Source organism: Lepidochelys olivacea (genome assembly GCF_965140295.1).
Source record: "Lepidochelys olivacea isolate rLepOli2 genome assembly, chromosome: 1".
Classification (NCBI taxonomy): Eukaryota; Metazoa; Chordata; order Testudines; family Cheloniidae; genus Lepidochelys; species Lepidochelys olivacea.
Window position 1 is genome coordinate 350,220,598 of NC_140411.1, and position 24,787 is coordinate 350,245,384.

The 24,787-nt window shown below is 61.8% G+C and overlaps 1 protein-coding gene across 4 annotated transcripts in view; it reads right to left on the reverse strand.

Moving 5' to 3' along the window:
- Positions 1–24,787, reverse strand: part of FLNC (filamin C) — a 58,457-nt gene that overhangs the window by 14,484 nt on the left and 19,186 nt on the right. For 2 of the 4 annotated variants that reach the window (XM_084648319.1, XM_084648317.1), the window contains exons 9-30: positions 16,503–16,640; positions 15,986–16,112; positions 15,570–15,706; positions 14,844–15,037; positions 13,955–14,068; positions 12,066–12,209; positions 11,627–11,750; positions 10,931–11,091; positions 10,022–10,112; positions 9,485–9,654; positions 8,962–9,079; positions 7,917–8,179; positions 6,734–7,331; positions 5,875–6,048; positions 4,849–5,011; positions 4,001–4,161; positions 3,162–3,329; positions 2,661–2,784; positions 1,893–2,049; positions 1,183–1,372; positions 655–678; positions 51–298 (exon numbers count right to left, since the gene is read on the reverse strand). In XM_084648319.1, coding sequence (XP_084504445.1) covers positions 51–298; positions 655–678; positions 1,183–1,372; positions 1,893–2,049; positions 2,661–2,784; positions 3,162–3,329; positions 4,001–4,161; positions 4,849–5,011; positions 5,875–6,048; positions 6,734–7,331; positions 7,917–8,179; positions 8,962–9,079; positions 9,485–9,654; positions 10,022–10,112; positions 10,931–11,091; positions 11,627–11,750; positions 12,066–12,209; positions 13,955–14,068; positions 14,844–15,037; positions 15,570–15,706; positions 15,986–16,112; positions 16,503–16,640 — 3,788 coding nt within the window. The remainder of the gene's footprint in view (positions 1–50; positions 299–654; positions 679–1,182; positions 1,373–1,892; positions 2,050–2,660; positions 2,785–3,161; positions 3,330–4,000; positions 4,162–4,848; positions 5,012–5,874; positions 6,049–6,733; positions 7,332–7,916; positions 8,180–8,961; positions 9,080–9,484; positions 9,655–10,021; positions 10,113–10,930; positions 11,092–11,626; positions 11,751–12,065; positions 12,210–13,954; positions 14,069–14,843; positions 15,038–15,569; positions 15,707–15,985; positions 16,113–16,502; positions 16,641–24,787) is intronic. The other 2 variants (XM_084648320.1, XM_084648318.1) reach the window with 1 other exon arrangement.

A 24,787-nucleotide genomic window follows, 5' to 3' on the forward strand; every position in this document is an offset into this window, starting at 1 on the left:
CACGGCCGGCCCAGCCCCACCCCGCCGAGCTCGCTCGCCCCCAGACCCACCAGCACGTGGAAGGGGCTGTTGGGGATGAGCTCGCCCCCGAAGCGGATGGTGATGACGTATTTGCCCGGCTCGGGTGCCGTGTAGTAGATGTCGAAGGTGCCGTCGTGGTTCTCCACCACGTCCACGTCCAGCTCGGCCCCGTCCGGCGTGGACACCTTGCACGTCACCTTCCCCTTGCCTGCCGCCTTGGCATCCACCGTGATCACCGTCTCCTCCCCGATCTGGATGGTGGGGCCCAGGCAGGCGCCTGCGGGGTGGAGGGATGTGGTCGGCGGGGGGGGGGGGGGCAGGTGCCAGGGCCGTGCCCATAAGCAGGGATGGCATCTGGCCCTGCCGCTCCACCCACCCAGCTGAAGGGAGCTGAGCATGGCCGGGGTGTTGTAGGGGCTCTGGCCAGCCACTGGGGGGAGCTGTGATCCCTGCCCTCAGCCAGGGGTTCAAATCCCACCCCAGGCAGCCCACGCCCTAGGAGTCGGGCTCAGAGCAGCCACCAGAGGCCCTGGCTTCTGGCTGCTTTGCCCTGCTTAGCCTGGCTGTGCCCCGGGTCCTCCCCATGGCTCACAATGGCCAGAGCCTCCCTCAGCCACAGAGAGCAGGACTTACCCAGTCCATGGCCCCCAATGGACACTGCGAAGAGAGGGAGGGAAAACTTGTGAGAACAGGGCCAGCCACAGAGCTGGGGCATGGGGCTTCGGGTCGGGAGTGAGGGGCAGAGGCCAGAGGTCATGTGGGGCGGGGGACTGGAGGCTGTGTGGGGCAGGAGGGGGGCTGGAAGCCACAGAGGCTGCATGGGGTGGAGGCCACGTGGGGCGGGGGTCAGAGGCTGCATGGGAGTATGAGGCAGAGTTTGTGGGCCACAGGGGACAGGAGTCCGCATGGGGCAGAGTCTGGGGGCTGCTTGGGGTGGGGGCTGGAGGGCACGTGGGGCAGAGTTCGGGGGGGTCACAGGGGGCAGGGGCCGGAGGACACATGGGGCAGAGTCCGGGGGCTGCATCAGGAGGGGCTGGAGGACGCGTGGGCCAGAGGGCGCATGGGGCAGAGGGCCTGTGGGGCAGAGCCCAGGGGCTGCATCAGGCAGGGGCCGGAGAACGTGTGGGGCAGAGTCTGGGGGCCGCGTGGGGCTGGACCCACCTGTGACCAGGCACTTGCTGGCGTCGCCGCTGGGCTGGGCCAGGGTGCGGAAGGGCGAGAAGGGGATCTCGTCGCCCCCATACTTGATGGTGATGGTGTAGCGCCCCGTCAGGTCGGGCACGTAGGACACCGTGTAGGTGCCGTCCCCGTTGTCCCGGATGTTGGCCTTCTTGGGCTTGCCCTCGGGATCCTGGCCAGGCACAGACGGGTCACAGCCGCTCGGCCGCCCCAGCTCCCCAGCCCAGGGCAGCGGGCAGAGCCTGGCCTGGGGGCCCTCCCTTCCACCCCCTAGGGGGCTAGTGCCCCCATCACAGCCATAAGCCCCCCAGCCCAGTACCCCCCGTCACAGCCATGGGCCCCCACAGCCCAGTACCCCCCCATCACAGCCATGGGCCCCCACAGCCTGGCACCCTGCCATCAGAGCCCTGGGCCCCCCTAGCCCAGTACCACCCCAACAGAGCCCTGGGCCCCCCAGCCTGGTACCCCAAATCACAACACCATGGGCCCCCCAGCCTGGTACCCCGCCATGAGAGCCCTGAGCCCCCCAGCCCGGTACCACCCCAACAGAACCCTGGGCCCCCCAGCCTGGTACCCCACAATCACAACACCATGGGCCCCCCAGCCTGGTTGCAGAGCACCCCCATCAGAGCCTTGGGCCCCGGCTCCCAGCGCCTGGTTGCAGAGCACCCCGGAGCCTTGCCAGCACTCACCAGGATCTGCACAGTGAGCAACCCCTCGCCGGCGTCACGCGCGTCGATGGTGAACTCCACGGGCAGGCTGGCGGGGATGCCCGCGGCACTGAGGCCTGGCCCGCTGGCCCGCACCTTGCTGGCATCGTGAGCCGGCAGCGCCTTGATCTTGAACGGGCTGGAGGTGGAGAGGCCGGAGTCAGAGCTGAGTCAGGCCAGCTGGACGTGACTGAGGCTGGGCTGGTGGAAACTGGTTTGGGACTCGGGGGGAGGGCCCAGGGCTCTGGTCCCCCCAAGCTGGACTTTGCTGTAACTTCCTGCTTTCTGGGCTAACCAGCTCTGTTCCCGACCACTAATAACCCTCCTGTGTCCCACGCTGGCTGAGTCCCTGCGGGCTGCGGAGTGGGGGTGCAGGGCCACTTTGGGGGTGTGCGAGGCTGCCCCAGGTGTCCCAGCCAAGTGGACTCACGGGGTGAGCCAGCGGCTGAATGCTCCAAGGTCAGACCCAGGAAGCGTTGAAGCCGAGGAGGCTCCTTGCCCTGCGGGGAGATGCTGCACCAGAGTCCTGCCCGGCTCCATCCCCAGCGGGGCAGGAGCCCCGAGCCTGGGACTCCGGGAGGGTTAGGACTCAATCTGACCTTACTCCGGAGCCTGCCCCAGCCCCCTGCCTCCGGCCGGCTATTTGTCCAGCCAGGCCCGCGGGCTCCAGGAGCCATTGTACTTCGGCCTTGTGCTCCCCCCCGGCGGCACAAGCCCCCTCCCCCACACTAGCCCCTCCACCAGGCTCACCTGCGCGGCACCTCCTGGTCGGCGTACTTGACGGCCACGGTGTAGGGCCCGTCGCTGGCCGGGGTGTAGTTCACCTTGTGGGTGCCGTCCCCGTTGTCCCGCACGTCCACCGGCTCGGCCAGGCCTGCGGCAGAGGGGCACAGCCCAGCGGGCTCAGTGCGGGCACCAGGGGAGCCCCCCCAATGGGTACCGCCCTGCTCAGAGCCCCGCGGGGGGGGGGGGGAATGAGGGGGGATGGGTAGCAGGGGCTGCCCCAAGCCCCCTCTCCCCATGAGCCACCCCTTCCGCCAAGCCATCCCATCCCCCACCCCCACCCCAAGCTGACCCATCCCCCGCCCCTTATGAGCCACCCCATTCCCCACCCCATGAGTTATCCCAACCCCCTACAAGCCATCCCCAGGGGGTTTGATGCCCCATTCCCACCCTGCGCCCAGCCCTGTCATGCCCAGCCTGGCACTGCCCAGCCGTGGTGGGGGGAGCCCAGGGGTCTGCTCCAGGTACCTGAGGGCCCGAGGACCGTCACCTCCAGGGGCGCCAGCCCGGCCTTGCTACAGTCAACGGTGAAGGTCTGGGGGACGCGGGCCCGGACGCCAGCCCCCAGCCCAGGACCCGAGCACTTCACCTTGCTGGGATCCACCACGTCCTTCACGGGCACTCGGAAGGGGCTCCCTGTGGGGAAAGGGGTGGTCACCAACCGGGGGGCAGCTGGACCCCAGCCCCCAGGGCAAGGCAGGGAGCCTGGCCTGCACTGACTTCAGGGGGACTTCACACCCGGATCGGGAACAAACCCCACGCCCCAGGGGCCGCCAGCCTGGCCGGGAACCACCACACCAGCCGGCCCGGCGCCCCCCGGCCCCGGACCAGAGCCGCGGGCCCAGCCGGCCCGGCGCCCCCCGGCCCCGGACCAGAGCCGCGGGCCCAGCCGGCCCGGCGCCCCCCGGCCCCGGACCAGAGCCGCGGGCCCAGACGGCCCGGCGCCCCCCGGCCCCGGACCAGAGCCGCGGGCCCAGACGGCCCGGCGCCCCCCGGCCCCGGACCAGAGCCGCGGGCCCAGCCGGCCCGGCGCCCCCCGGCCCCGGACCAGAGCCGCGGGCCCAGCCGGCCCGGCGCCCCCCGGCCCCGGACCAGAGCCGCGGGCCCACCCGGCCCGGTGCCTCCCGGCCCACCCTGACACACCCTTGGCCAGCTCCTACCAAGCCACCCTGCAGCACCCTGGCCTGAGGCGCACGTGGCAGGACGAGGAGGTGACCCCAGCCTCCCAGCCCAGCTGGCTGTGACCCCATCCCCCAGCCCTGTGACCCCCGCCCAGCCTGTCCGTGGCCCCTGGCTGCGGCTCCTACCTGGGATGGGGCGCCCCCCGAAGGTGATGTTGACATCGTAGTCGCCGGCCGTGAAGGGGATGTACTCCACGCTGCAGCTGCCGTCCTTGTTGTCCTTGCAGGACATCTTGGCCTCCGAGGGCCCCTCGATGGCCAGGCCCAGCCCGCCGGTGCCAGCACCCCTGCCAGGAGAGCCCGGGGCCGGTCAGAGCCCCCGCTGACCACCCGGGAAGTCCAGCTCCGCCTCGGCCATGGGCCAGAGCAGAGGCGTGGGAGGGTGGGGGGAGGGCATCTGGGGCCTGGCCCCGCAGTGCACCGCTCCTAGGTCAGGGGGCTGAAGAGGGGCTCTGGCCAGGAGCAGCTGATGCCAAAGGCAGCATAGGGGGTGACCTGCCCCAGGGAGCCCCCTCCTTGCTGCCAGCCCTCAGTTATCTCCGGTGAGGCTGCTCTGAGCCAGGAGGGTCCCATTCGCCCCAGGCATGGCACATGCTTGCTAGAATCTTGCTCAGCTCTTGGCCTCTTGTGGCAGGGAGTTCCACAGGCCAATCGCAGTGGATGCATTTAGTAAGCGTCTGTCCTGGCCCTGTGCTGTTACCCAGAGTCCCCAGCCAGACCTTCCAGAGCCAGGCCACGTGGCCGGCCAGCAGTGCCAGGACAGGGTTTTCCTTCCCGCAGGGCCGTGCCCGTCCCCCCTCAGGGCTTTCACACCACGGAAGCCGCCCACCTCACGGGGCAGGGAGTGGTGTGGGAATGGGACCCAGAGAGCCACTCGCCAACATCCATCCCCCACCCCGGCCCGGGCCATGACCGCGGCGGCTCCGTGGTCTCCCCCTCTCCCCAGCAGATCCCGGCGGGACAGGGGCCGGTACCTGGTCTCCACGGTGAAGCGGTTGGACTTGTTCACCAGCCCCCCCTCCAGGCCGGGGCCATAGGCGCGCACACGGCTGGGCTCGCAGCCCTCGGTGACGGCCACGCGGAACGGGCTCTTGGGTACTGGCACCTCGTCATACGTCACCTCCACCCGGTGCAGGCCTGGTGTGCCAGACGGGGCGGGGAGGGGTCAGGAGCTGCCTCTGCTCCCCCCCAACTGCCCCTGCCCCCCAACAGCTCCTATTCGCCCAGTTCCACAAAGGGGTCAGGAAGCTCCCTCCCCAATGCCTGCAATGCCAACTGTGGGGCAGGGAGCCATGATAACCTTCTGTCCCCAAGGGGCGCTGCACCCCCAGACCCCACTGGGATTTTGGAGCTGGGGGAAGGGGGGGGCCTGGTCTCTGCTCCCCATCACGAGAAACCAGGCCAGGTTTGACATGGGTTCTTTCCCCTCCAGCCCAGGCAGCCCCATGGGGTATAGAGGCCCCTGGGACACCCCTCCCCAAGCTGAGCTGGAACCTGTCCCACCCCCACCCCAGTGAAATCCTCCTTCAGGAAGCCCCGAATCCCAAATCCACCACCCCCACCCCCACCAGGGTTGGGCTGTGGACCCAGCTCCCAGGCGACAGGTGCACCTGGAGTCCCCCGCCCTGGCCGGAGCACGCCAAGGTCTCTAACAATAGCCACAGACTCAGGGCAGCTGGCAGGGCCTGGGCACCAGAACGCCCCCCACTTGCCCGGCCCAGGGCACCTGCTCCCTACGGTCCGGCGATAAATCATCCCCCGGCTCGGCCACGGCGTCCCAGCCTTCCCAACTCGGACACTGATTTATAGCGTGACCTCAGCCAGTCGGTGCACCTCTCTGTGTGCCTCAGTTTCCCCCTCTATGCTGGGGATAATTACCCTGACCCTGGGCCTATATGGTGCTGTCTGAATGTCAGGGCTACTACACGTTGCGGGCAGGGATAGCCTAGCCCAGGGCTGGAGCTGTGGGTGGCCCTGACTGGGGGGGCAGGGCTCCTTACCCTCCTCGTAGGCCGTGTACTGGACGCGGTAGGTCCCGTCGCCGTTGTCTGTGAGGTAGGTTTCTGTCTTGGCACCCGAGGGGTTAATGACGCGTGCCTTGATGTGGCTGCCGCCCGTCTTGGTGAGCGAGCGGGCGTCCACGGTGAACTCGGTGGTAACCTCGCGAAGGACACCTGGCGGAGCGAGCGAGCGGGCGGTGAGTGCCAGTCTGCGGGCGCTGCTGCCCCCCAGAGAGAGCCGCACCGGCCTATCAGCGCGCCGGAGCCCGGGCTGTGCCAATCAGCTGCCAGAATCTTGGCTGAGGTGGTACCCGGCAGGACGTTTGGTGGAACCCCCTTCCCTGGCAATGGGCCCCGGGGGGCCCCCATCCCACCCCCGGAGCCAGGCAGAGCTGCACAGGGCCAGGGAAAGGACCCCATTCAGGAGGGAGCCGGTCGGCCTGGCCACACCCAAAGAGCAGAGATGGGGGGTGGGTAGGGGGACATACGGGATGGGGGCATGGGGACAGAGGGGGAGAGATGTGGGGGGGGGGACGGATGGAGGGGCAGATAGAGAGAGAGACAGGTGTGTACAGGGACAGCTAGAGGGATAGACAGAGAGAGGGTGTGTGGGGGATAGATAGATAGATAGATAGATAGATAGATAGATAGATAGATAGATAGATAGATGTGTACAGGGATGGGCAGACAGACAGACAGACGGGGGTGTCGGGGGATAGCTAGGGAGACAGACAGACGGGGGTGTTTGGGGAGACAGACAGACAGGTAGATAGATAGGGGATGTCGGGATAAATAGACAGACAGATTTAGACAGACAGGTAGACAGGGGGTGTCTGGGGACAGCCAGCGGGGCCCTCACCTCGTGGCTCCACGCCGGGCCCGAAGACCTTGACGGCGCTGGTGTCGACGGCGGGCTGGACGTTGACGCGGGCGGGGAACTTGGGCACGGCGTGCCCGCCGTACTTGATGGTGATGGTGTAGGTGCCGGGGAAGGCGGGGCTGTAGGTGATGGTGTAGGTGCCGTCGCGGTTGTTCTGGATCACCACCTCGGCCTTGACCCCCGCCTCGGAGACGATCTCGATGGTGAGCGCGGCCTCGCCCGCCTTGGAGCAGTCCACCAGGAAGGTGGCGGTCTCACCCACCGTGCCGCGCTCCAGCCCCGGCCCGCTGGCCGTCACCTTGCTGGGGTCGAAGAGCGGCTGGATGTTGGCCTTGAAGGGCGAGCCGGGGATGTGGGACTCGGCAAAGAGGATGTTGATGGAGTACTCGCCCGGCTCCGTCGGCAGGTAGGACACGGAGCACGACCCGTCCCCGTTGTCCTGGCACTCGATCTTGGCCTCGCAGGGGCCCTCCACCGTCAGGCCCAGCCCGCCAGTGCCCGCACCCTTGGTGTCGATGGCAAAGGGGGCCGGCTTGCCCACGAAGCCGCCTTCCAGGCCCGGCCCGTAGGCGCACACCTGAAATGGGAGCGGGCGCACATCAGCGGGGCAGGAACGGCCCTGGGGGCAGCTGCCAGTGATGTCTTCTCTCCCCTCTGGCCATGGGAGGAGACGCGAAGGCTGCCCGCTCCCGGTCGGGGTTACGTCTCCCTACATGGCATGGGGGGTACCCCAGCCTGGCTGGGCAGTGGCAGACCCTGCCCCCCAAAAAGTGATCCCAGATCCAGCCCCAGGGAGCAGGCTGGGAGGGACCCCATCGGGCCCAGCCCTCCCTGCCAGCCCTGGAGCCTGGGACACTGCCTGGCATCTCCTTAGCCGGGTCGCACCCTCCTGTGTCCTGCAATGCCTGCTCTCTGCCTGGCACCAGAGCACCGGGGGGTCAATTCCTCACTGTCATCGCTCCGGTCTGCGAGAGCTGGGAGCGCAGCCCCCTGGTGTGGAGAGGGGAGCTGGGGGGCACCGCAAAGACGCCCCGGAGCAGACCGGGTGGGCGGGGGAGCCGGGGGGAGCCTGAGGAGCTGGGTGTGAAGGAACTCCACCCGTGGCATGCTACCAGGGCGACAGGAGATGGTGCCCGGCCTGCAGGCAGCCCCCACCGCTCACCTTGGACGGGTCCGGAGGCATCACCCCCTCGACGGAGAAGGGGCTGCCCAGCACGGGGTGCCCATCGTAGGCCACGTCCACCTTGTAGGGCCCCTCCTCGGGGGGCATGTACTTGACGGTGTGGATGTCGTTGCTAGTGCCCGTCTCCACCTTGCAGGGGATGGGCCGGCGGGAGGGCGAGGTGATCTTCACGTCCACCTGGCCCTGCCCTCCGGCACCACGTGTGTTCACCGCGAACTCCTGGTCCCTGCCCACGTCCACCTCTGCAGTGCGAGATCAGGGCAATGGAGCTGCGCCCACAGTGTCAGCCCCTCGCCCGACACACCCCACCATGCCAGCCCCTCGCCCGCCGTGTCCCACAGTGCGAGCACCTCTCCCACCGAGCCCCATGGTGTCCCCCCTTGGCACCCCACCATGCCAGCCCCTCGCCTGCTGTGCCCCACAGTGCGAGCACCTCTCCCACCGAGCCCCATGGTGCCCCCCTTGGCACCCCACCATGCCAGCCCCTCACCTGCTGTGCCCCACAGTGACACCCCTTTGCCCACCACACCCCACCATGCTAGCCCCTCGCCCGCCGTGCCCAACAGTGCGAGCACCTCTCCCACCGAGCCCCATGGTGCCCCCCCTTGGCACCCCACCATGCCAGCCCCTCGCCTGCTGTGCCCCACAGTGCGAGCACCTCTCCCACCGAGCCCCATGGCGCCCCCCCTTGGCACCCCACCATGCCAGCCCCTCGCCTGCTGTGCCCCACAGTGCGAGCACCTCTCCCACCGAGCCCCATGGTGCCCCCCCTTGGCACCCCACCATGCCAGCCCCTCGCCTGCTGTGCCCCACAGTGACACCCCTTTGCCCACCACACCCCACGGTGCCAGCCCCTCGCCCGCCATGCCCCACAGTGCCACCCACCCACTTGCCTGCCACACATCGCAGTGCCACCTCCATCTCCACCCACTCCTCCTGCACTCCATTGAACCATCACCCTGGCATTTTCCAGCCCCTCCAGCCCATCCCCCGGGTCTCTGGGCGCGGCCCTGCCCCCACTCACTGTTGTTGAGTCCCTGCACTTTGACCTTGCTGAGATCCAGGGGAGGCGCCACGCTGACGGTGAAGGGGCTCTTGGGCACGGGGTCCCCCCCGTACGTCACCGTCACAGCCAGATTGCCCTGCGCGGGGAGAGCAACCGAGTCAGGGAACGGACGGGGGGTGATGCCCGGCAGGGAGCCGCAAAGCCCAGCTGTGGGTGTGCAGGGGGGAGAGGGGGACGATCTCTGGTTGCTGGGCGTGTGGGGAACGATGCTCGGCTGGGGATGGGGTGGGGTGTGTGCGATGCCTGGCTTCTGCATGTGCGGGGAGGGTGATGCCCGGCTGTAGTAGGGGGCGATGCCCGTCTAGGTGTGTGTGTGCAGGGGGGATGATGCCCAGCTCTCGTAGGGGGACGGTGTCTGGCTCGTGCAGGCGTGTGGGCGTGATGCCCGGCCCTGGAAACTGGCTGGTGTGTGGGCGGGGAAGGGCGATGCCCAGCCCTGGAAGGGGGCGATGCCCGGCTGGCGCGCGCCCCGGCCCCTCACCTGCTGGACGGCGGTGTACTTGACGGTGTAGGAGTAGTCGTGGTTATCGATGATCTCGAAGTCCCGCACGGCTGGGCCCTTGGCCGCCCCAGCGAACTGCACGTCCAGCTTGGCCTTGCCGGCGCCCTTGGTGAACACGGTGAAGTGGGTGGGTTTCCCGACCTCCACTCCTGGTGAAAGGGGATCGAGGCGCCGGGTCAGCATCCTGCCAGCCCAGCTTCCCCCGGGCGCCCTGCACCCACCTGCCACACAGCGCCCCCTGGTGCCATGCAAGGCATCGGGGCTGGCACTGACTGCCTGGGAGAGTGCCCCCCGCCGAGCCCCTGCCCCGCTCCCCCCCACACAGTGCCCCCCGCCGAGCCCCGCCCTGCTCCACCCTGTCCCTGCAAGCACCCCAAGTTCTCTTCAGAGGTCTCCCATCCGGGTGCTGTGCAGGCCCCATACTGCTCAGGGGGGACTGCCAGCCTGGGGGGGGCCCATCCCCTGACCCGGGGGGTGGGGGCACTGCAGCCTCCTAGCCCACGGACACCCCCTCACCTGTCCTGCTGAGCCCGGGCCCCTCAGCCTTCACCTTGCTGGCGTCGTGGGACGGGTCCACCTTGATGCGGAAGGGGCTGGTGGGGATTTCCTGGGGGGCACAGGAAAGAGAGGGGTGAGAGAAGTCCTGCTGGCTGGAACCTGAGGCTGGGGGGCCAGGATCCCATGGAGGGCCAGACAGGGGGAGACCCTCCTGCTTCTCCTCCTGGAGCCCCCCGCCTACCCGGCAATCGCCCAGCCGGCTCCAACATGCTTCCCCCTCTGGGGTGGAACACGGCAGCTGGGCGGGTGGGCTGGATCCACCAGTGGGGATGTGAATTTGCAGCCATGGGTCCCAGAGCTGCCCCGGCCAGGCCCCTCCAGCAGCACAGACGCCCCCAGGCATGGGGTCTGCGCTGGCCACAGGGCTCCCATCACTCTCCCCCAGGGGCCTCCTCCTTAGCCTGGGACAGCAGCACGCCCAGCCCAGCCCAGCCCAGCCCCCACCCCCGCCGGCTCAGGGGGGCAGCCAATGGCAGGTCCCTCCCAGTATCCCCAGTGCCAGGGTGAGAGGTCACAGGGAGCCCCCTACAGAGCCCCTTGAGATGCCCCCCCAAGGAGGGGGCACCTGGGGAAAACGGTGGCTTTGACGCTGGTCTGAGCCCCCCTGAGATGAGATGGCCCCATGCGCCATTCCTCTGCCCTGGGCCCAGCATCAGTCCCAACCCGGCTGGCGAAGAGCACCACAATGGTGTAATACCTGGTGCCAGGCCATACCCAGCTGGCAAAGAGCACCATTATGGCGAAATGCCTGGCACCAGTCCATACCTGGTTGGGAAAGAGCACCATGATGGTGTAATGCCCGGCACCAGTCCATACCTGGTTGGCGAAGAGCACCATGATGGTGTAATGCCCGGCGCCAGTCCATACCTGGTTGGCGAAGAGCACCATGATGGTGTAACGCCCGGCGCCTGGTGGCGTGTACTTCACTGTGAATGTGTCGTTGTCATTCTTGATGATGTCAAATTCGATGTCAGCCTCCACTGGTCCCACCACGCCTGGGGCGCACTTGATCCCAATGCTCACATCCCCTGCAACAAAAGCCGAGGCAGCCCCCATCACCGGGGAGCTAGCCAAGCCGCTGCGGGGGCTGGCACGCAGGGCGCTGGTCATGGGGGGCTGGACTGGCTGAGCCCCAGGGGCAGGGGGGCTGGCACACAGTGGGGGCCGGGTAACAGGGGGGGACTTGCTTTCTAGCCCTGGGTAAGGGCGGGGAGGCTGGAGGACACAAGCAGCCCCCATCACCCCCTAGGCCTGCCCCGAGAGACCCTTTGAGGCCAAGGGGCAGCTTGCTCTTCATGCCCCATGTAGCCTGCGGACCCGCAGCCAAGCTGGCCAGTCCAGGCCCCACAAACATGGTGGCGTTTGCAATAGTGGTGTGCCCATCCCACTAGAGATCGGGCTGAGACCCATCACGCTCGCTACACACGTGGGCCCCTGAAAGCTATCAGACGGCAGCCCTGACAGCGGTGCCCTGAGCACAGCTAGAGTCCCATGGGGCCGCGCACCACCCAGCAGAGGGCATGGAGAAGCAGGGACGCCCCACAGCCCCTCGGCCAGCCCTACCTTGCCCGGCCTCGCTGCAGTCCACAGTGAAGTAGGTGGGTTCGTTGGCTTTGAGCCCCGTTTTCTCCACGCCGGGGCCGTACACCTTCACCTTCTCCGGGTGGCTGCCCTCACCCACGGTCACCTGCCGGGAGCAACGCACCGTGTCCATGGGCCCTGGCTAGCCGCGGGGCCCAGCCCCCCGCCCCACACCCACAGGGGGTCGCTCCATCCTTGGCGGGCTGGGCAGGACGCCAGGGCCAGCTCCTTTGGGACAACGCCGGGAAGGGGATGTTTCCAAGCCAAGTGGAGGGCTGGGATCCCCCTGAATCAGGAGCCCCCTCAGCGCCCTGCCATTGCCTCGTCGCTCCTCTGGGAGCTTGGCGGGGTGCCTAGCCGGCGGGCACCGGTGCCCACTCAGTCCCCCACCGGAGGGCCAGCAAGAGGCAGGGTCACTCACCCGGAAGGGGCTCTTGGGGATGTTCACCCCGCCCCAGGAGATGATGATGGTGTGTTTGATGGGCTTGGTGGGCACGTAGACGCAGTGGAAGGTGTTGTCACCGTTGTCCTTGATCTTGATGTCAATGGGGAAGCCCTCAGCATCCTGTGGGCACAACTGGGAGCTCAGTCGCAAGGCGGGCACCAGAGGGCAAAGGTCACCCCCGCCCCAGGCTGTGTGCGGGCCAGAGAGAGCCACCCCTCCTGCTCCCTGGAGGATCCTCCAGTTCCCCCTGTGGAACCTGGTACTGCATAGGACGGGGCTTTGGCTCGTACCCCACTAGTGCCACGTGCTCCGGGGGATTCCTCACTTTGGACTGGATTTATAGCCGGTCTAACTCAGATCAGATCATGGGCCCATCTGGCCCGGTCTCCCGCCTGCCTGCTGCTTCGCGCCGTGGGCCCATCTGGCCCGGTCTCCCGCCTGCCTGCTGCTTCGCGCCGTGGGCCCATCTGGCCCGGTCTCCCGCCTGCCTGCTGCTTCGCGCCGTGGGCCCATCTGGCCCGGTCTCCCGCCTGCCTGCTGCTTCGCGCCGTGGGCCCATCTGGCCCGGTCTCCCGCCTGCCTGCTGCTTCGCGCCGTGGGCCCATCTGGCCCGGTCTCCCGCCTGCCTGCTGCTTCGCGCCGTGGGCCCATCTGGCCCGGTCTCCCGCCTGCCTGCTGCTTCGCGCCGTGGGCCCATCTGGCCCGGTCTCCCGCCTGCCTGCTGCTTCGCGCCGTGGGCCCATCTGGCCCGGTCTCCCGCCTGCCTGCTGCTTCGCGCCGTGGGCCCATCTGGCCCGGTCTCCCGCCTGCCTGCTGCTTCGCGCCGTGGGCCCATCTGGCCCGGTCTCCCGCCTGCCTGCTGCTTCGCGCCGTGGGCCCATCTGGCCCGGTATCCCGCCTGCCTGCTGCTTCGCGCCGTGGGCCCATCTGGCCCGGTATCCCGCCTGCCTGCTGCTTCGCGCCAGGGGCCCATCTGGCCCGGTATCCCGCCTGCCTGCTGCTTCGCGCCAGGGGCCCATCTGGCCCGGTATCCCGCCTGCCTGCTGCTTCGCGCCGTGGGCCCAACTGATTTTACAGTAAAGATTTTACTATTTCATAGTAAAAATCACAAATGAATCAAACTGTCCCATAGACTCTGCCTGGAGAGAAATTCCAGGCTGCAATAAGCAGAGTACAGCAGTGGGGATGTATTACCGACCGCCTGACCAGGGTGGTGCAGTGACTGTGAAATGCTCGGGAGATTAGAGAAGCTATAAAAATAGAAAACTCAGTAATAACGGGGGATTTCAACTATCCCCATAGTGACTGGGTCCACGTCACCTCAGGACGGGATGCAGAGATAAAGTCCCGGACGCTTTCGAGGACGGCTTCTTGGAGCAGCTTCACGAGAGGAGAAGCAACTCTGGATTTAGTGCTGAGTGGAGCCCAGGATCAGGCCCCAGAGGGGACTATAGCTGAACTGCGTGGTAATAGCACCAACGGACATCCCGGGGCAAGGAGATCCCACCCCTCCCGAGGGAGCCCAGTCCAGGGCTTCACCACCCTCCTCGTGAAAAAGTGTTTCCTAACGTCCAACCTAGACCTCCCCCACTGCAACCTGAGACCATTGCTCCTCGTTCTGTCATCTGCCGCCACTGAGACCAGCCCTGACCCTGGACCCATCTAGCCCCGTCTCCTAGCCTCCAACAGCAGCCGATGCCGGCAGGGAAATGCCCCCAGTGTACCCCAGAAGCAGGAACCTGCCCTCTGGGTAATGCTTGGGTCCTCAGCAGAGATTGGCCCTTGGGGCACTGCCCCGGATGCCCTGCCAGGGCTGGCCCCAGCAAGGTACCCTGCGCTGAGACCCTCACTGGGGCCCCTCCTACCTGGGCATAGATCTTGAGCTCGGCTTTCCCTGCTCCCCGCGCGTCGATGGTGAACTCCGCCGGCTTGTCCACGATGCAGCCGGTGGGCTCCAGGCCGGGCCCGAAGGCCTTCACCTGCCGCGGGAGAGCGGGACCTCAGCCAGGCAGCCCGCCAGGAACGCACGACTGGGCGGGGTGCGCCGTGCCCTGCGTGGGCCGGGCAACAGCTCCCTGCCCCAAAGGGACCCCCCAGGGGAGAGGGGACCCCAGCCTCCCACCACCGAATGCCAGCGCTGCGGGGAGAGAGCCTGTCCCTGCCAGGGTGCATGGGGGGCTGGGACCCCTGGGAACGGGGCTGGGACCCCCCCAAACTCATTTCACCCAGGCCCCAATGCAACTATTGGATGGCAATGATCTTTACTCTGTGCTGAGACAGCGCCCCCTAGAGGGGAAAAGCCCTGTACCCCATTCCTGACCCCACTGGGCCAGCCAGTCCCCTGCCCTGGAGCCAGATCAGAACCAGCGCCCCCTGGAGGAGAAAGGCCCTATGCCCCATTTCCCGCCCCACTGAGAGAGCCACCCAGCCCCCCCGCCCCCAAGAGGATCTGTCCTCAGTTTCCCTAGTTAATTTTAGACTCATCCATCTGGCCAAAGTTTTATAAAATTCCTTCTGTGTCTGTCTCCTGAGACCCACCCCGAGCTGGGCTCCTGGGGGAGGGGACCCCCATGCCTGAGGAGGCAGGGGGAGAGGGGATGAGCCGGAGTGGGGGAGCAGACAGGCGGCAGAAAGGTTGGACTGCAGCTGATGGGTCATAGGCCCTGTACTGCACAGAGCTAATGGAGAGTCTCCTGCAGCTCAAGTGGCAGGGGCAGGGGCTAGGGAGGCCAGAAAGGGCCGGGGCGGCCGTACCTTCTCTGGGAAGTACTCGTTGGTGGCCGGCTTGATGTGTGCGATGAAGGGGCTGTCCTTGATGTCCTCGTCATCGCAGATGACATGCACGGCGTATTCCCCGGGCTCCGTGGGCCAGTAGCGCACGTCGCACGACCCGTCCCCCTTGTCGTCGCACTCGATCTTCGCCTGCGACGGGCCCTCGATGGAGAAGCCTGCGGGGGAGCCGGGGGCCAGCATCAGCGGCTGGGCCAGGGCCCCCCTCCCGCCCCGCAGCCGCCGACCCCCACCCAGCCCACGAGGCCCCGGGACGATGGCAAAGGCTGCCCAAGCCCACCAAAGGGGGGATGCTCAGCAAATTCCTTCCACGCACCCCGCTCCCCCTGAGCCCTTGCCCCCTCCCCCCCGGACCCCGCCGCCCGCTCCCCCAGATCCCCTCCTCCCCCTGGGGCCCTGCTCCCCCAGATCCCCTCCTCCCCCCGGGGCCCCGCTCCCCGCTCCCCCAGACCCCTCGCCCCCCCTGGTCCTGTCACCCACTCCCCCCATATCCCTCCCTTCTTCCCCCCGGGCCCCGCCGTCTGCTCCCCGAGATCCCTTCCTTCTCCCGGGGCTTTGCCGCCACCTCCCCCAGATCCCTCCCTTCCCTCAGGTCTCCATCTCCTGCTCCCCCAGATCCCTTCCACCCCCGAGGGCCCCACTGCCCACTCCTCCAGGTCCCTCCCTGCCGCCCACCGCCCGCCCTCTTACCCAGGGTCCCCACTTCGGTGCCAATCGCCTCCACCACGAAGTCGGCTGATTTGCCCACCACGCCAGTCTCCAGGCCTGGGCCCCAGGCCCTGACTTTCTGGGTGCCCGGCTCCGGAGCCACCTGCACCTCGAAGGGGCTGCGAAGGAGACAGAGGGTCAAAGCCAGGGGACCCCGGGCGGCCAGGCTGCTGCTCTGCGCCCGGGACACCACTAGTGTAACGAGCGTGACAGGGCTCAGCCACTCCCCGGCTCGAGAGCGCAGAACGACCCTGGGCAGGAATCTGCAGGCAGTGCCGCCAGGGCGCTCCGAGCTCCCCCTCCCCCTCCCCCTCCCACGCACGCGCGCATGCAAGGCTCCGGCACTTGTCCAGACACGGCTCCAGCCCCAAGCGCCACGCGCCAGGCCGGTCCCTTACCTGCGGGGGATGCTATAGCCACCCCAGGAGATGGCCACCACGTATTTGCCAGGCACCATGGGGTAGTAGTCACATTCGTACACCCCCTCGCCAGCCTCCCGCACCTTCACCGGCTCCTCCGTGCCTTCTGCAGAGAGAGGGGCAAGGCGGTGAGAGCCGAACCAGGCCGGGGAGCACCCCGCCCGGCCTGGGCAGTGCACGCAGCGGGACTGCTGCCCAGCCACCGCGTCCGTTGCCAGTAGGGCAGAACCTCGCGCCTTCCGCTCCAGACACACTGCGCTACAGAGCCGGCCAGTGTGCCATGCTCTGTCCAGCAGGGGGCAGCAGTGACACTCACCCCCCCCACCCCCGCTCGACACGTGGCTCAGTTTCCCCAGCACTCTGACCCAGGTGCTGCTCTGCCCCGGCTGAGGACAGGCTGACAGAGAGAGACGGATCTTTCCAGTGATGCTCCAGGGCACTGGCCCTCGCCTCCCACCCGAGCCCCACACAGCTTCCCCTCCTGCCCAGCACTCACTCGGCCCCTTCACCACGACCTTGAGCTTGCCACTGCCAGCGCCCTTGGTGTAGACCTTGAAATCAGCCACCTCCTTGACTCGCACGCCCTTGGGCTGGAGGCCACGGCCCGTGGCCCGGCAGGCATTGGGGTTGCAGGCTGTGGGGATAGAGAAGAGAGAGCTTAGAGGGGAGGTGCCCCGGCTGCCACCCGCCTGCTCCTCACCCAGGTCACCCAGCTGGCTTGCTGGCCTGGGCCTGGGGGCTGCACTGGGCCCGAGGCTGGGAAGCAGCTTGCCCTCTGCGTGGCATGTGCGGTGGACCAGCATCCGGCCATGTCACTTGGAAGATCTCACATCCCGGGTGGCCTAGACCCCCTGCAGCCAGGGCACCCAGGTGTCTGTGCCCAGGCCAGGCAGCCTGTAGGCCCACAGCAGGGGCTGGAGAAGGATTAAACACACACACACAGCCTGCAAAGGGCAAGGGGCTGTCTCACAAGGGGGCAGACAGACCTAGCCTGGAGGGGGAGGACGGGGGGGGGGAGTGGGGAGACGCTATTGACATAATCTGGGACCCTATAGATCATCATTGCAACCAAGGTCCTGAAGTGGCACCAAATCTTCTATAAAGGGGGTCAAATAAGGTGTCTAAGACAAGGTTAGGATTTGCTGATTATGATTATGCTCTCTATATGTGTGAATCGTTGTTGTATGTAAAGTTATAAGTATTGGCTCTCTACTGTCTGTAGTTCAAACTTGTGCTCTGCTTCTGGGTGACACCCCAGACAAGCTGGTGTCAGCTCTGCCTAGCCGGCCGGATGGCCCATGAAGGACCATCAGCGACACACCTGACCCACTGAGAGAAGGCAGATACACCTTGCGACTCAACCAGGCACGCAGGGACCTGCCTATGGACAGACCGCTGAGGGTTTTCCAGGCCATGTGAGGGGCAGCTTGTCTCTGGGACAAGGAAAGCAGAGACCACCTGGCAAGAGACTATAAAAAGCTGCGGCAGCTCCTCCACCTGGTCTTCAATCCTGCTTCTGCCCTCTGGAGGGACTTGGCTACACTGAAGCTCTGAACCAAGGACTGAACGACCCCTCCCAGCTGGGGACGTTCTCCAGAGACTGGATTTGAACCTGCCGTTTATTCCATCACTGCCACAAGCCTGAACTAAGAACTTGGCCATCACTGGATGTCATTGATTCCATTTCACCAATTCTAGCTCTCATCTGTATCTTTTTTCCTTTTATGAATAAACCTTTAGATTTTAGATTCTAAAGGACTGGCAACAGCGAGATTTGTGGGTAAGATCTGACTTGTATATTAACCTGGGTCTGGGGCTTGGTCCTTTGGGATCGAGAGAACCGTTTTCCTTTCAGTGGGGTGTGGTTTTCATAACCATTCGCCCCCATAACGGGTGGCACTGGTGGGGATACTGGGAAACTGGAGTGTCGAAGGGAATTGCTTGTGTGACTTATGGTTAGCCAGCAGGGTAAAACCAAAGTCCTCTCCATCTGGCTGGTTTGGTTTGCCTTAGAGGAGGAAAAACCCCAGCCTGGGGCTGTAACTGCCCTGCTTGAAGCAATTTGTCCTGAATTGACACTCTCCGTTGGGTCCCACCAGAACCAGCAGCGTTACAGTCCGAGTCTGTCCATAGGCAGCTCCCTGCACACCTGGCTGAGTCGCAAGGCGTGTCTGCCTTCTCTCAATGGGTCAATTGTAAAAGTGCCACAGGATTCTTTACCACTTTTACAGATCCAGACTAACACAGCGACCCCTCTGATACTTTATTCATACAAGCTCTGGCAAATGTGTGGAACCCAATTAACATAGTCAATGTAGATATTAATGTTGTCCATAGTATAGGAATCTTGGCAGTTAGTCGTGAAAGCAATATGGTAGTGTGCCTCAGTTTCCCTTTTCATACAGCACATTAGGTCTGGAATGTCTTTTCCCCAGGGAAAAGTTTCAAGCCTGTTTACAGGCACTAACTGTGAAACATCCGTATTACAAGGCCTTTTTAACATAAAGTGTGTTTTTATGTATCACTCTGAGCAGGTTTAAGGGTTTTTCATAAGATTAGGCACATTGTACATTTTTACAGTTCTTGTTAATAGCAACACATTAGTTCAAAAATTACCATGAGCAATAATAACAAATTCATTGCAAGTGTCCATCTACAGTCAGAAGACGGGGAGTGGCTGGGTCATTACACATACTGAATCTATTTCCCTAAGTTAAGTATCCTCACACCTTCTTGTCAACTGTCTAAATGGGCCACCTTGATTATCACTACAGAAGTTTTTTTCTCCTGCTGATAATAGCTCTTCTTAACTAATTAGCCTCTCTCAGTTTGTATGGCAACTTCCAACTTATCTGTATGTATATATCTATCTTCTTACTATAGGTTCCATTCTATGCATCTGATGCGCAAATAAATTTTTTAGTCTCTAAGGTGCCACAAGTCCTCCTTTTCTTTTTGCGGATACAGACTAACACGGCTGCTACTCTGAAACCTGACATCTACAGTCATGTTTGTCATGCCACACCTTTGGCTCAATACCATTGGGGTTTTGGCATTTTAGGGTTAACCTGTGGCTTCCCTTTATAAAATTAAGTTCTCTTTTTCCTCCTGAAGGATCAAACCCTGATTTCTCTTGCTTAACAGAATTCACTGGCTGGTTGGGTGTGCTCTCTGTGCTAACAGCTATTAGCAAGTCCTTCTTCTCCCTGCCAGCCAAGTAATTTGCATTACCCCAGACAGGAGCCAGTTCACCAGTTTTCAGATCCTAAACTGCTACCAATTCCAAGGCTGGACTCTGTTTTAAAGAGATACCGTCCATTTTCACTAACAAGCTAGACTCAAAGTTCTGTGGTCCTTCCATTACCAACCTCTGATTCCACATGGAATTAGATGTTAAGTTCACCAAGATACTACAAGTCATATCCAAAGTGCCTGGAGATGACAGTTTACCGGCCATCCCCTGCATTCTCAAGAGATTAACTGCCCAGCTGTTCTGCTCTGCAGACTCAGCTACCCTGTCTTCCCTCTGAACCGGAGACACAGACTGTTCACTTACCGAATCAGCATGGAGACACTCCTCTCTCGACAACCTTGTCTCCCCCACAAGCTGGCCAAACCTAGCCACTTGGTTATAGGACTGTTCAACTTTCTTAACAGCTTTCACTCCATCTGAGACCTTCTCAGAGCTATCCACACTGGATCTTTCAACAGGAAAGTCAGTGGATCCATTCACAGCAGAAAATGTCCGGCTGTTAGGAACTGAAACTTTCTTGGTTAAACCACTTTCACACCCTTCAGTTGCTGTAAACTGCTTGCAAAGACTCCATGAGGATTCCTTTCCCTAGGGGCTTTTCTATGCAACAATTCATCCTTCACAGAAATTCTGCCTTTTCCCTCTTCACCTAGGGCTTGCTCTAGAGGAACACTTTCCTGAGCAATAACAGACTCTTTCTGCGTCTCCCTTACATCCAGAATCACCTCTGGACCATCAGGCGGATTCCTACACAATCCCCTTTCAGGCAAACTGACAGATTTCCTAGATAAAAGGTCAGAAGCATTCTCCTTCCCTTTGCCACACACAAGTTCAGGAATCTTTTCCTTCTTGCTACAGGTTTCCACACGCTCAGTAGGTAACACAATCAAATCCCCTTCATGCTCTCCTTGTGCCCTGGCTAGGATCTCACCCTGATCAGACAGAGTTGCGACACCCTTTCCCAGCCACACACTAGCAACGGGCAAAATACAAGCACCAGAATTGTCTGGTCTCTGGGATTTCGCCAGGACACTGACTGGATGCAACCTAGTTACAGGGCCATTCTCCCGAGCAGACACAAACTTAGGACCCTTCCCTTCCTGGGCTTTAGCTGAATCCAGAACCAGCTCTGAGACAACTGCACGACCCTCAACCATCACAGGCTGAATGGCCCCTTCTGTCTGCTCCACAGACAAAGAAGAGCCGGAGACACATTCTCCTTTACCTGACACCCAGCTTGGGATCTCATTCCCCTAGCCCCAGCACACAAGGCTGGTCACAGACAACTGCTTGGAGACCGGGGTAGCTCCCTCCATAGGCAAGTCAATACCCCTGACAGACACGTTTCCTTCACTGTCCCAATTCTCCACCCAGGTAATAGGTAAGGTCCAGGGACACTCATCTTCCACTCTCCTCGCCTTCCCACCCTGCTGACTAGACAAAGCCATCAGCTCACAAGGCCACCTAGGCTCATCCAAACTTTCCTTACCAGGCACATTGCCACTCCCAACAGATAACCTGCTGCTCTTTTCACTACTCTGAGGTACTTCCAGCAAATCACAGTTACCTTTTCCAGGTTCACTTTTACAAGCTGTACTAGCCAACAATCCATCACCCATCAAAAATCGACCCTTTCCTTCCTCAGTTAGGGCTTCCACCTGACCATCCACTTTCATCTGCTCCTGAGAAACATTGTCCTGACCAATGAGTTCTTTCTGCTCTTTATCTAACTCCAGATTCACTTCTGAGACATTAGACAGACATTCCGAAACCTCATTCACAGACAAACTGCTCTTTTCCTTAGACAAACCTTCGGAGAAACCCGCCCCAGGCAAATCATTGCCCATGATAGACACAGGTTTAAGATCATTCCTTTCCTGTGACTGGCTACCTGGACTGAACAAAGCTTTAATATTTTCCCCAATCAAAAGATCCTTAGGCAGTAACTTCCTTATACCAACTATAATTTCATGTTTCAGAGTAACAGCCGTGTTAGTCTGTATTCACAAAAAGAAAAGGAGGACGTGTGGCACCTTAGAGATGAACCAATTTATTTGAGCACAAGCTTTCGTGAGCTACAGCTCACTTCATCGGATGCATACATATAACTTCATGCTTAGAACCATCCCATTCAAGGTGGATTCTGGCTAAAGGCACGCTTACAGTAAACTCACAGAGGACTACAACATTCACACTATTATTTGGTAAGTAATCTTCCTCTTTCACTAGATCTGCTTTAACAAGAGTGATGTTAGAAGCCGTAATTTGCCCTAAACAGCTTTTACCATTGACTTTTACACTCTCTGAATTTTTCACCACAACTCCCATCCAGAGCATTGGCACAATGTATGGGGCCACCCTCTACTGAACTCACAGTAAGAGCATTTCCGTATAAGGTGGCAGTGTTGGGGTACATTTGGTTACACCCAGACAACTGCTCAGAGTCATGCAACGTACCAACATTGTTATAAACTGGACTTCCAAGAGGATACAGTTTCTGCTCTTCTTCCATTGCTTTTTTGACTGGAAGCAGAAGTCTGGGCGTCTTCTGTTGCATCTGGTGAGCTTTCTTCTTCCTTTCATCAGCTTCTTTTTCAAATTCAGCATTCCTTTCTTTGGCTTCTTTCTCCAGCTGGGCCAAGGCTTGCTTCGCTCTCATTCGAATATCTGCCAGTCTTTGTTCATGCTCAAGTTGCAGATTACTTGCTGCCTTCTGCATTCTAATTGCTTCTCAGGTAAGCCCTGTGCTCCTGCCTTCTGATCACTGGCCATTAACAGAGCTCTCAGTTCTTGATTTGTAGCTTTCTTTCTAAAGCTTATCCTCTTTTCTGAACACAAATCTTTCAGGGCTTTTTTATCAAGCCCCTCATATGCTCTTTGCTCACCCATTGCAACTGCTCTTTAACCAACCAAACTCTCAATACCAAAAGTCAAATTTGGATAGTGTGGGGTTCTGAACCAAAGCTTAATTGACCTGGTTCTGTGGATTCTAGCACGACTACGCCACGGTAACGATGCTGGTTCTGGCAGGACCCAACGGAGAGTGCCAATTCAGGACAAATTGCTTCAAGCAGGGCAGTTACAGCCCAAGGCTGGGGTTTTTCCACATCTAAGGCACCAAACCAGCCAGACAGAGAGGACTTTGGTTTTACCCCACCGGCTAACCACAAGTCACACAAGCAATTCCCTTAGACATTCCAGTTCCCCAGTATCACCACCAGGGCCACCCGTTATGGGGGTGAATGGTTATGAAAACCAATACCCCAGTGAAAGAAAAACGGTTCTCTCGATCCCAAAGGACCAAGCCCCAGACCCAGGTCAATATACAAGTCAGATCTTACCCACAAATCTCGTGGTTGCCAATCCTTTAGAATCTAAAATCTAAAGGTTTATTCATAAAAGGAAAAGATACAGATGAGAGCTAGAATCGGTGAAATGGAATCAATGACATCCAGTGATGGCCAAGTTCTTGGTTCAGGCTTGCAGCAGTGATGGAATAAACGACAGGTTCAAATCCAGTCTCTGGAGAACATCCCCAGCTGGGAGGGGTCGTTCAGTCCTTGGTTCAGAGCTTCAGTGTAGCCAAGTCCCTCCAGAGGGCAGAAGCAGGATTGAAGACCAGGTGGAGGAGCTGCCGCAGCTTTTTATAGTCTCTTGCCAGGTGGTCTCTGCTTTCCTTGTCCCAGAGACAAGCTGCCCCTCACACGGCCTGGAAAACCCTCAGAGTTCTGTCCATAGGCAGGTCCCTGCGTACCTGGCTGAGTCGCAAGGTGTATCTGCCTTCTCTCAGTGGGTCAGGTGTGTCGCTGATGGTCCTTCATGGGCCATCCAGCCGGCTAGGCAGAGCTGAACCAACATGTCTGGGGTGTCACCCAGAAGCACAGCACAAGTTTGAACTACAGACAGTAGAGAGCCAATACTTATAACTTTAAATACAACAATGATACACGCAAGCAGAGAGCATATTCCTAAGCAGCAAACCCTAACCTTGTCTTAGACACCTTATTTGACCCCCTTTATAGAAGATTTGGTGCCACTACAGGACCTTGGTTGCAACGATGATCTATACGGTTCCAGTTCATGTCAATAACGTCACAGGGGGGTGGAGAGGCACAGAGCTGGGGGAAGAAATGGAGGGGCAGGGCTAGCAGTAATGAGGGGCACTGAGCAATGGGAGAGGTGGCAGCTCCCAGCAGGCTGCAAGGGCATCCTAACCCCGGCTTGCCCTGTGCCTCAGTTTACCCATCTGAAGAATGGAGCCCCCCACCACACCCCTGGCGAGCTAAGGAATATCTGGGGCTGTTATATGTAGACCACTGGCGATAGGGGGGCGCAGCACAGGGCCCGGGGCATGGGCTAGAGGGGACCTAGCAGGCCCACCCCACTGGCCCCAGCCCGGCAGCACCATTCCCCCCACTCCTGCCAGTGTCCCAGAGACCCCACCCCTGGCTCGCTGCCCTCCTCCTGGGGGAGGCACTGTGCCGCGCAACCCCCGCTGTGCGGGCATCCAGCCGGCCAGGAGCTGTTGGACCCTCCTGGCCTGCGGAGCTGGAGCTGGTCTGCCTGGGACCTGGGGGGCACCGTCAGGGGCCTGGCTCCCCCACGGGTGGGGCTAAGTGTGAACGGGGCGGGGGAAGCCATCTCAGGGCAGCCCAGCAGCGGGAGGAAGCCACGGTGAGTCAGGGATTCCTGTTTGCGTGGTGGGGCTGGGGCTGGCGGGATGGAGAGGTCGCCCGGGGCTTCCGGGTCACAGAGCAGCCCCGGGCGCCGCATACCAGGGACAGGTGTCTCCTGGTCGGCAGGGGGATCAGCACCACCACTGCGGTGTAGGGGGGTGTTAAGAGCCCCCCTTCCCACGGGCTGCAGCAGACAGGGCACAGCAACCCCGTGGGGCAGAGGCTGTCCGGGGCAGAGTGCTGCAGAGCACCCAGCAGAGGCAGAGGCTGCCATAGAATCATAGAATATCAGGGTTGGGAGAGACCTCTGGAGGTCATCTAGTCCAACCCCCCGCTCAAAGCAGGACCAATCCCCAATTAAATCATCCCAGCCAGGGCTTTGTCAAGCCTGACCTTAAAAATAACTAAGGAAGGAGATTCCACCACCTCCCTAGGTAACACATTCCAGTGCTTCACCACCCTCCTAGTGAAAAAGTTTTTCCTAATATCCAACCTAAACCTCCCCCACTACAACTTGAGACCATTACTCCTTGTTCTGTCCTCTTCTACCACTGAGAATAGTCTAGAGCCACCCTCTTTGGAACCCCCTTTCAGGTAGTTGAAAGCAGCTATCAAATCCCCCCTCATTCTTCTCCTCCGCACACTAAACATAGAATCATAGAATATCAGGGTTGGAAGGGACCCCAGAAGGTCATCTAGTCCAACCCCCTGCTCAAAGCAGGACCAATTCCCAGTTAAATCATCCCAGCCAGGGCTTTGTCAAGCCTGACCTTAAAAACCTCTAAGGAAGGAGATTCTACCACCTCCCTAGGTAACGCATTCCAGTGTTTCACCACCCTCTTAGTGAAAAAG